The sequence below is a fragment of the Pygoscelis adeliae genome, unplaced genomic scaffold (assembly GCF_000699105.1).
Source record: "Pygoscelis adeliae isolate BGI_AS28 unplaced genomic scaffold, ASM69910v1 Scaffold689, whole genome shotgun sequence".
NCBI classification, from domain to species: Eukaryota; Metazoa; Chordata; class Aves; order Sphenisciformes; family Spheniscidae; genus Pygoscelis; species Pygoscelis adeliae.
In genome coordinates, this window is record NW_008825440.1 from 27,084 (window position 1) to 38,732 (window position 11,649).

The 11,649-nt window shown below is 51.8% G+C and overlaps 1 protein-coding gene across 1 annotated transcript in view; it reads left to right on the forward strand.

Moving 5' to 3' along the window:
• Positions 1-11,649, forward strand: part of RNF123 (ring finger protein 123) — a 51,195-nt gene that overhangs the window by 24,999 nt on the left and 14,547 nt on the right. The window contains 7 exon segments of the mRNA XM_009331180.1: positions 83-157; positions 573-660; positions 921-1,008; positions 1,130-1,214; positions 9,157-9,317; positions 9,514-9,702; positions 10,562-10,595. Of these exon segments, the coding sequence (XP_009329455.1) occupies positions 83-157; positions 573-660; positions 921-1,008; positions 1,130-1,214; positions 9,157-9,317; positions 9,514-9,702; positions 10,562-10,595 (720 nt within the window).

The window sequence follows — 11,649 nt, forward strand, 5'->3', positions numbered from 1 at the left end:
GCTGTGTCCACAGGAATGCTGGGACCAAAGGGCTGCCCACTGGGCCGTTGACGTGACCCCTGCTCCCTCCTTCTCTTTGCAGGCTACGAGGAGACCCTGATGCGCCTCGCTGCCATCCTGGCCAAGCACTTTGCTGACTCGAGGATCGTGGGCACGGGTAAAGCTGCTCTCCTCTGCTTTGGGGTAATATATTGCACATCTGGCCGGTCTCACTGCTGGTGGATCACCAGACTTCTGTTGGGATCTGTTTGCTGAATCCATTGAGTACTTTATGCCTCCACGTCCAAAGAGAGGCTGGGCGCTGCCCTTGTCCAGTGTGTCCTGCTTATTCCAGGGTTAGATACATGACCTGGGATACCCTTTTGAGAGCAGGACTCATGTTCCAGCTACTTGCATGTCAAATCTGGGGTTACTTCTTAGCTGCCTGAGCATAGGCACGTTCTCCACATCAGCTGGGACAGCAAACCTCTGTAAGTGAGGGCCGGTCCCTCCCAGCCTCCGGTGTTCAGGTGATCCCTGGCATGCTGCGTGTCCTTGGGTGCCTGGCCTAGCCCCTTCTCATTCCTCCACAGACATCCGGGACTCCCTGATGCAGGCGTTAGCCAGCTACGTCTGCTACCCCCACTCGCTGCGTGCTGTAGAGAGGATCCCAGAAGAGCAGTAAGTGCTTCCCTGCCTGTTCCCAGGGAGCTGGGGCAAGGCTGGGGTGGTGGCAAGGCTGGGTGGGGGAGCAGGTGGGCTGCCAAGCACCGCCATGGGTTCAGGAGCTGCAGCAGGGTGCTGGAGTTGGTTTGGGGAGCCTCCCTTTACCCTTATACCAGTAGCTTTGTTCTGTCCCAGCTCCGTAGGTCCTACCATGGGTCCTATTTAATCCCCTGTCCCCAAACCCTTTGTGGCTGACCTATATCCTTGTCTGGCAGGCGGATCTCCATGATGAAGAACCTCCTGGCTCCCTATGAGCAGCGACCCTGGGCACAGACCAACTGGATCCTCGTCAGGCTGTGGCGGGTGAGCATCCTGTCCCTCTCACTGTCTGGGGCTGGGTGAACACTGAGCATTTCACTTTCCAGTAGCAGCAAAATCCAACTGGTTTCCAGCCTCTGAGATCTTTTCTTATCTCTTTTACCAGGGCTGTGGCTTTGGGTACAGATACACACGGCTCCCACACCTGCTGAAAACCAAGCCTGAGGATGCCAGCCTTCCCAGCCTGCAGAGTGAGTGGGGCAGAGGATTGGCACTCAGGATTATGATGGGTGGTGAGGGAGGACCAACCTCTTCCCTAGCAGCCATCTCTACTATGGGCCAGGCCAACTGCTGAGATGGCTGCTGAAGTAGGGGGATCCTGGCCTAATATCCAGGCCTGACCTCTGCAGCCAGTATTTCCTTTCCTGGACATCCCCTGTCTCTCTGCACTGGCTGGTGACTCTTTTGTGTGCTGAGTGATGGGTTAGATCCATCACGAGAAGGGGTTCTGCCCTTCAAGGGAGAGGTGAGAGGCCCTCACCAGAGCTTCACCCCAAAATGTAAGACTGGGAGAAGGCTCTCTGATGTCCGTAGCGAGCAGCTGCTGTGGGGAAGCGTTGGCAAGTATGCCAAGCAGTAGGTACCCTGTGAGAGGGAGTGGGTGCCCGAGGAGGCAGGGCACTGGCCAAGTTTGCAAGCAGGGAGTCTTTTAATAGGGCATCTCAGAGCCTGGCAGAGCCTGTCCTGCCTTTGGCATGGCAATTTGGTTCTCAGCACTGTCACCGAACTGAGGGGTTCCTCGGTTCTGTTGCAGCTGAGAAGGACGTGGGGAGGAGAAGGTACCTTTCTTGAGCTGAAGAACACATCCCCAGCTTCACCCTTGCAGGGTCTGTGCCTGTCTGGTTACATTCCTGACCACCCTCTGCTCTGGAAAAGGCTTTGTGCCAGAGCTTGCTCCTGCAGAGCTGCCCGGGGTTGGGGGACAGAGGATGCTGCAGCCTGACATGGGCAGGCAGCATGTGGAGGTGCACACTAATCCCCGTCCAGTGGGGACAGCTGCCTGTCTTTTGTTTTAACGGCACTCTTGTTCTCTTTCTCTCTCCTGCCCGTGGGTGCCCAGGAGATCTCTCTGTTGCTAGTTTCCAGAGTAAGTTTGTTGTGTGACCCTCTCTTGTCTGGTGAAGTAGCTTTAGAGAGTTCCCTCCTTCCCCTCTTCTGTCTAGAGAGACGCTTCTTGGGGGGCAGAGGGCTTCACACAATGATCGCTTTTCTCAGTTACGTCCCTCGGAGATGCCAGGGCGACCGGTGCCCACATGGCAGTCTCTGAGGCTGCATCATGGACCCACTCTTGCACCTGTTTTATCAGGGTTACCTCTGTGGTCAGAGCCCTGCCGCAGCCCTCTCATCCTTGGAGAACAATGGGGAAGCCCTGGTACACATGCAGGAGAGACCTCATGACTGTCCCCTTACCCTCCTACCGCACAAGCAAGCCCCCGAGTGGCTGCCACCAGTCCCACGGGGCGGTCAGCGAGCTCCCCCCATCCTGGGGAGCTCTGGGACTGGAGCAAAATTCCTCAGTTTTTGAGGTCTCTCTCCATCCATCTCCGGATGGCTCCGCACAGTCTGAGCCTGGAGCGGGCTGGGCTGGCTCCTGGGATTGCTATTTTAAGGCGCAACCAAATCAATAATGAATGCTGATTTAATTGAAGAGGGACGTGGGACTCAGAGGTGTCCTTGAGATGCTGCCCGGGGAAGGAGGAGGAGATGACCCCCCCCACCTTCCCACCCATCAGTCTTCACCTTGTTGCAACTTGAGCATTGGCAGGGACAACGGGACAAACTGCTGAGCTGAGAGAAATCCCTCTTTGTCTGGGTCTGCTTTTGCAGGCCAGTCTGAAGGGAGCTTGGGCAAATGCCTCTTCTCTGGTGCTCCAGCCTTGTCCTGCTTTGGGGATGCTTCCTTGGAGGACTCTGCACAGGTGGCAAAGGTGTGCTGGCGCTGCCTCACAATATCCATGAAACACGCAGAGCACAGACCACCTGGTCTCCTACACTGCCTTTTGCCCGTACTCACTGGGCAACGAGATGGCTGCCTGGGTTAGCCCAGGGAGGGGGAGAGGCTCAGAAAGGCCGTGTGTGTTCCTGCCTGCTCCCTGCTTCCTTAGCCTTGCTGACACCAAACAGCTCTCATGCAGGCAGGGCCCTGCCTCCAGTTTGGCTCCTGAGAGCAGATGGGGGCTCTATTCAGAGGTGGGGGCAGTTCTGGTCGACGGCTGCTGTAGGAACTTGTTTTGCTTTCATCGTGGCTTGTAGAAAAGGCTGGGTGCTGTTACGGCACGCATACGGTGAACAGCAGCAGTGGCCCTATGCCAGGCCCAGCCTGTCTTGCTTTTACCGAGCTGCAGGGTGTCTTCAGGTTGCGGCACAAGGCTCCTCTGCCCCAGGCCTTCTGCCCACGCATCCATCAAGCAGTGGAGGGTAGGTGGGTGGGACCATGAGATTATCTAGCTGAGCTGTTGTGCAATGTGGGACAGAGAATTCACCCACGTCCCCTTCCCAAGTCCAGCAAATTGCCTAAGCTAAAGAGGTCTTTCAGGAGGAAATCCTGTCTCGATCTGACAACAGCAAAAGCATCAGCTGGTGGCAGTTGAACTGTCCAAGCCCTTCTGATGATGGTTCCTTACCCTCAGAAATAAATCCATTGCTTTTTCCTGATGGGAATGTACCTAACCTCATCTGTCTTCCACTGCTGCTGCTCTGCCTTTCTCTGCTGGGTTAAACTCTGTGCATTACAACATTTTATTCTTCAGAAGTGCTTGTGTACCAGGGTGAACTCACTTCTTGGTCTTTTTTAATGGTGAAAAGAAAGTGCAGCCTCTGTGTCTTATTCAGGAAGGGGTTTTGCTTTTCTGCAAAAGAAAGTTCTGCAGAATTTTCTCCTTGTTGAATATGATCAGGTTTTTTGTCCCAGTCCTCAAGTTTCTCAGGGTGCCTCGAGCACATCGGACAAAGCCCCTCATTTACTGTCATCTGCAAATTTGGTAAGGGTGTGCTGTGCCCCATCATCCGTCACTGACAGAGAAGACAACGAGGTGGGCTCCAGTGTTGACTGCTGGGCTTCTCCACTTGCGCCTTGCGACCAGCAAGTTCCTGAGGATCTTGAACTGTAATTCTTACGAAAGGTTTATCCTTGAACTGGCATCCTATTGTAATCTTTTAGAAAATACCAGCTTGATGCCCAGTCAGAGGAACAAATTACACAACAACAATTATGAGGAAAGGAAAAGAGAACAAACCCAAAACCACGTTATGCCTTTGTGCAAATCTGCCACACACTCGTGGTTTGGATGTGATTCTGCAAGCCTCAGTGTTCACCCTTTCCATGTTTTTAGCAGCCCCAGCGTTGTCAGTGTCATGCTGGCTAGAACATGCCTCCTTGCTCTGCCAGTCGTGGAGCCAAAACGTGCATTAGCCTGTTTGCCAGTGCTTTGCTGCGGGGGCATGCGCGGGTCCCAGGTGTGCGCTGGGGTGTCCTGATGCCTTGCACTCGACCTTATTGATATCTCATCCCCTGAATGCAGCTCTTGCTTTCCTTCTGCCTCACCCTGCAATGTTCCCTTTGGTCCTCTCTACAGCTTTGAACGGGCGCAGTTTACCAGCGATGTGGATCGCTGCATCCCCAGCTTACCTCTTTCACTGCTGTTTCATCAGTCCAACAGCCACAGCCACTGAGCGGCAGCTGTGTCACATTTACATTGGGATCCTTTCGAAAACTCAGATTAGCATTGGGTGGAACTGCTTTGCTTCTGAATCTGGTCCATTTTGGGCTTTCCTCCTCTGTGCTCCCAGCTCTACTGTGAATGCTGCAGTGTCCAGAGCCCCCCTTGGGCTGCTGACCAAGAAGTCTCACAAATAACCCTGTTATAAATCTTCCTGGGTCATTAGCAAACTATAAAGTACACAATTATCTTCCTGTGATGAAAGTACATAACCCTGCTTCTTTACAGTTATCTAGTAGGAGCACTTATTGAAGGCTTCCACTTTGTCTGCTTTATTATTTTTTATCTATTAATGGGCCTCTGCTACTGTTAAACTTTCTCCCATTACTACTTTTTTTAATAATTCTGCTAGAATTTTTTCCTATAGTTGAAGAAACTTTGCATGTAACGTGGTTAGTCGTGGATGTTTCTTTTATGTCTTCTCCTTCTTGGAGAAGAACAGACTGTTTTGTTCTTCTTTGGGGCAGGAACCAACATTGGAACAGGCTGCCCAGGGAAGTGGTTGAGTCACCATCCCTGGAGGTATTTAAAAGACGGGTAGATGAGGCGCTTAGGGACATGGTTTAGTGGGCATGGTGGTGTTGGGTTGACGGTTGGACTCGATGATCTTGGAGGTCTCTTCCAACCTTTATGATTCTATGATTCTATGATTCTATTACCCCTTTTCTCCTTGGTTTCATCCACCACCGGCTATGTTTGATTATGTTCACTTTACCTTTTACATTTTAACTTATGTCTTTGCTTCATCCTGGTCTCAGTGAACCTTTTAACCCAAGTGCTTGCTGTAGCACTGGGGCTTTCTGGCTGCCTAATGATCTTCTTAAAGAACTCTATGTTTTTGTTCACTCTTTCCCCCCCAACCTAGATTTTTTTTTTCCTCTGACTATTTTCTTATATTTTTGCGGGGAAGTTTCTGTTGTGGAAACATCGGATATATCTGTAACCGCTTGGGGCCATGCTCTGTTGCCCACATTAAATGTATTGAGGTCATAATTTCTGGCCTTGGAAAACCACTGATTTCTGTTCCAATGACTGATCTTTATCTGTCATAATGAAGGCTAAGCCAAGACTGAGTGGCTTTTGTATTAGGGAGTTACAAGTTTTAGAAACGCTAATGACATACTATTGCCAGGACCAAGAAAGTAACCACATCGGTGAGTATCCACAGACTCCCTATGAAATGACGTCCCTGTCTGAAATGGCACACCTAAGGGCTGTATCGTTACCCAGGAGGGCAGTCGTAACTGAGACCTGAAGGAGGTGGGTGGAAATGCCTCAGCAAAGGTGAACATCTTGCAAATGAAGATGAAGACAGCACCAGGGCTAGGTATCTGGATACCACTGATGATTGCCCCATGGAGAACCTCATCTGGGAACTCACGCAAGGGACAAAGCTGCTCTTGCTGTATTCCAGGGCTGGTTCCTTATGTTGCTTTCAGAGAGTAGCAGTGATTGCAGCATCTTTAGATTCAGAATCCTCTTGGGAGCAACAAAAACCAAGGAAGTCCACTGTTTCCTGGTGTTAGCTTAAAACCTTAAAAAAAACCTACATAACTGTGGAGAAGTTTGACGAGAGGCAGCACTTTTTAATGCTTTTATAGTCTGGCACAGTCTTTGCCAGCAGCAGGGAAAGCATTTAAGAACCTAGAATTGGAGGTTTGGAGCAAATTCATATTGCTTATTGGAAAAAGACCATGAGGAAATAGCCATTGGCTAAAAATTGGGATAAAGCAAGTTATTACAAGCATAAGAGCACCCTTCAAAAAGCCAAAGCTGCCTTCAGATGAGGTAGGCTTTGGCTGGGCAATTCATTTTGAGATCTGTCCTGACATGAAATGTTGGTAAAAGAGGCTTTGGCGACAGACCAACAGGACAACCCGCAGAGTGCATCCGCAAGGAGTGGTGATCCTTGCCTAGAACTGCTTCGGTACTTGAAGGCTGCAAGGAGGCTAATATGTCAGCAGTTTTAATAAAAAGCACTTTTTACACGTTGAGGGGAGGGCGGGGAAAAGAAGACACAAAACTTAACCCTACAAAAGGACCTTCCAATTCTGAATGACTGAAGCATTGCCACATGTAGAGTGGTGAACATGAAGGGAAAATGTGATTAAAAATCAGTGGGCTGCGAGCTGAGCATAACTCTTAGAGGCAAGATTGCAGGGTGGGCTCCCTGAGGCCTGTCTATGCACCCTTCTGAGAAAAGGGCCACAGTATTTCAGGTGTGACCTCCCCAGGGCCGAGCAGAGGGGTGACGCCTCCCCTTGATCTGCTGAGCACATCCTCTTACCGTCACCAACCTCTTAGTTGTAGTAAGAGCCCTCACCTGTCTCCTGTTGAAGCTGGTATCCTCCACAACCCCTTTAACGGTGCCCAGACCATTGTTTCCCAGCCAGGACTGATATTTGGGATCATTCTTCTCCAGATGCAGAATTTTCTCCGTGTTGAATATGATCAGGTTTTTTGTCCCAGTCCTCAAGTTTCTCAGGGTGCCTCGAGCACATCGGACAAAGCCCCTCATTTACTGTCATCTGCAAATTTGGTAAGGGTGTGCTGTGCCCCATCATCCGTCACTGACAGAGAAGACAACGAGGTGGGCTCCAGTGTTGACTGCTGGGCTTCTCCACTTGCGCCTTGCGACCAGCAAGTTCCTGAGGATCTTGAACTGTAATTCTTACGAAAGGTTTATCCTTGAACTGGCATCCTATTGTAATCTTTTAGAAAATACCAGCTTGATGCCCAGTCAGAGGAACAAATTACACAACAACAATTATGAGGAAAGGAAAAGAGAACAAACCCAAAACCACGTTATGCCTTTGTGCAAATCTGCCACACACTTGTGGTTTGGATGCTGCATGCACTTCTGATTCCACCTCTCCAAAGAAAGCCTGGGAGAACCAGCATGGCTCAGGGAGGGATGGTAAAGGGGACAAAGACGTGACAGTTTCTGTATGAGAAACTGCAGAGGCTGGCGCTGTTCCCATCTGAAAGACTATCATAAAGGTCTGAAACCATGGCTAGCTGGAGTAAGTGACTGCAGAGCAGCATCTCTCTGTCTCTCCCACCAGGAGGGGGCTGCAAAGAATAAATACTATCAAATAAAGTGAGTAGGAGTCAAGCTCAAATCCGAATTCCTTCCACCGCACAAAATTGAGCTGTGAAATGTTGCTCCAGGACATGTTCAGTGCTAAAGGCTTACACAGTTTCAGGGGACACTGTGCAAGAAATCCACTGAGGATCACTAAATACATAAAAAGGACGACTGGCTTGGGCTGTCCCTGAGCCATGTGTAGCCAAGGGCTGGGAAAGTACTTGTGGGTGGGAGTAGGACATCAAAGACGTTTGTTGTGATGAAATCCCTCCCAAAGATGTGCTTTTAGGCAGGATCAAAGCCAGGGCCCTGGTCTGCCCGGAGCGATTATGCACTGTGAGACATCAGCGCACATCCTCCATAACAACAGAACCTCATGGCAATTACTAGTGGGTATTTACAGGATAATTTGTCCTGTTCTCATTTGAGCTGATGGTCTCCTGCTATCCCTCTCTGGCTTTGCTAATCCCAGCTAGCAATCTGCCTGTAGTTATGCCTCACTTCTCAATCCCTAGGGATGTGATGGAGGTCGGCCCGTGTTTCCTATTCCCATGCTGGCCTTTCGAGCAGGCTGCCACCCCAAATACCTTCTGTAGTCACAGCACGGCTGTGCCAGTGCTGCCAGAGTTTCCACCTGCTCTTACTTACTGATAGGTTCTAGCAGAGGGAAAAGTAGTTGGATTTTTTTTTTTTTCTTATACTTGGTAAATCTGTTCAAGTTTCTTTCTCCAAGTCCTGAATTTTAGTCTGTGGCTTGAACTCTGGTAACCTTCCTGGTGAGAAGCATCTGTCCCATTTGTGCCCCCCCTCCTTTCCCTGCCCCTGCGCGGGTACTGGCGCCCCACACAGCCCTGACTCCGTGTTTCCCAGCTGCTGGGTCTAACCCCATCTGTGCTCTTCATAGTGAAAAAGCCCAGAGGTGAGATGCTACGTACCATGGGGACATGTCTGTGCTCGGGCCAAACCTGACCGGGGAGCGTGGGCAGCCCTACCTGCCTGAGCCTGCTGAGGGCAGAGCCAGCCCCAGCTCTGTGCAGAAACCTCTCAGTAGTGGGGTTTGCTAGCTGCCTTCCTCCCCGGACGCGGGCAGGCAGGCATGGCCACGTGAGGCCAGGGGTGGCCGTGCTAGCTCCAGGCAGCTGCCACACTGCTATCAGGAGCAATTAATGCTGAGCTGACCGTGGGCCTCTGCAGAGCCGAGCAGGAGGGATGCTAAGCTGCAGGGCAGTGCTCCCATGCATGTGGGCAGCAATGAGCACACAGGGCTCTTCCTTGGTTAATTCAGGCTGGCTTTGCAAAAAAGTGCTTGGAGGCCCAACAGGCGAGATCTCTGCTCATAATGGTCCTTGCCCCCGCCCCCCACCTTGCTGCAGCGGCACATGGCAGACCTGCTCCGCAGCGACCGTGACCTGGCCCCCAGCTTCCTCAACAGTGTCCTCAACCAGCTGAACTGGGCTTTCTCCGAGTTCATCGGCATGATTCAGGAGGTGAGTGTGCCACCGGGGGCTGCGGGGTCCAGCACTCAATGGGTGCCCATGTCCAGCACAGCGAGGTTCAAGACACGACTCTTGGGGTTGGGAGTGCAGCGATTGCTTGGCACGCCTGGGAGCCGAGCTGGGCTGGGGGTCGCAGCCCTCCTTTTGGGAAGGGGCACCTTGTTAAGCTGTCTCCCTCGGTTGGCAGATCCAGCAGGCAGCAGAGCGCTTGGAGAGGAACTTCGTGGACAGCCGCCAGCTGAAGGTGTGCGCCACCTGCTTTGACCTATCGGTGAGCTTGCTCAGGGTGCTGGAAATGACTGTCACGCTGGCACCAGAGATCTTTCTCGACTGGAATCGCCCATCGTCAGAGCTGCTGCTTCGGAGGCTCGCCCAGGTATCATCCTTTCACGAGATGTGAAGAAGTGTCCTCTGAAGGGACATGGGGGGCCCTCTGCCCTCTCTCCAGATGTGCTATGAAGTGGGGGCTCCTGCTGCAAACGCTGTAGTACTTAAAGCTGCTACGGCAAACTTAGCTGCTGCAGAACAAGTGGTGCTCCCTAAAATCACTACATGTCAACTGCTCCCCTCCTTTGCAACTAGTCTGGCCACAGCTGATTTCTACCTCTACCAGGAGGGAAGATGGCAGCCCCTTAAACCTTCCTTCAGAGGGGCTATGGCCAGTTTCTTCCACCCAGTGAATGCTCCTGTGACAAGCAATGCCGTGAAATCCAGAGAGGAGGTGTGGTACATCTTAGCAGGAGCTGTAGAGAATATAGCTGGTTTCACAGGGAACATGCCCCAATGTTTGGGCAGGTATCTTGGTCCTTTGTCCCTCAGTCCTAGGCTATGGTATCAAATGTCTCCGCTTCCCTGCTGGGGTGACCGGGACAGCCCCATTCCAACCCTTAGGTTCCAGTAAATTAGTTTCTATTCTAAAGCATGGGCAACCCTGGAAAGCCCTGAGGACATGTGGCTGCTCTTGTATTGTGGGGATTGAGGGCACGGACTCTGGCAGGCAGCAACCAAAGACCTTTATTATGGTGTAACTTTTTCTTTTATACAAAACTCAAGTGTTCACGCGCTATCAGCAGCTTACTGATAGGTTACAGCCTTGTGTTCACACGCGTCTATGCTCTAACGGATTGGCCGGTTCTTCCTGATCACGCGACATGCCTTCATGACCTTTATCTTGTTAAATCATTTTCAGCAGCTCATTACTTCTTCCTTTGTCTTCTGCTTACATGCCTTCTCAGGCCTCAGTGGCACAGGGCTTGCTCATCAAGTTCAGTAATGTCCGTTGCTGAAGTTTCCATCCCCACATTGTATGAGCCAGCCTGGTGGAGAACAGTGATATATACCTTACCTATATCACAAGGGTTGGGTTGCTCCCAGGGTTGAGGCTCAGGGCTCTGAGCAGATGAGGCAAAGCAAGACACAGTAGGGTCTAGTACAGTAATCTTGAGGGAATTGCTCAGCCTGGGATCCTGGGATTTTCCCTGTGCGAGGAGGAAAGCGAGGGCCCCTTAGCAGGTGGTTTAGGCAAGCCGAGGAATAGGCAGCAGAGAGCAGGGTGCTGCAGCATCCCCCTCGCATCCTGGTGCTGCCACGAAGCTGTGCCCCACTGCTGAACATGCCCACAGAGGGGTGCAGAGTTCTGCTCTTCGTGCGTGAGGGTGGCAGGAAGAGGGATGCTGCATCTGAGAGCTGGTACACAGCTTGCAGCGGTTGTGTCAAGCCTGGACCGTTCCCTGCTCATCCCACTGGGGGTTTGGGTGAGAGCTAATGGTGGCTAATTAAGTGTCTTTACAGTTGATTCCTTCTGTGCTGGTCATAGGCAGAAATCTCTGCCTGTGGTGATGCTCTGTCAAGCAGAGAAGCAGATTGCTCTCTGCGCTCATCCCGTGCTTCAGGGCTGGTAGGTCCGTCCTGCTGCCAGCTCCAGGCAGGGCAGGACCTGGACTGTACTTCACCTCGCTGACACTGCTTTTGCCCAGCAGCAGCTGCCAGCTCACTCTTCACGGGCTGTGGGTGTCCTAGGGACTGTAGCTTCTGCTTGCCAAGAGCCCTTATCCACAGAAGTAGCTTGGCATCTGTAGGTGGGATTCAGATTTAGGTGGAAGATGCTGAGATTCACATGTCTTGACCTCAGACTGACTCTTCCCTGGGAGGTTTGGGTTTGGTATAACCACTGTGGTGTGGTGACACCTCACTCTGTGCCAGGGCCAAGCTAGGACTGTGCTACCAGCCTCCCTCTCTGCATCCACCAGCTCCCAGGCACCGAGCCTGAGCTATAAGGACATGCTGCCCCAAAGCATGTCCTTTGGATGCTGCTCACAGGAAG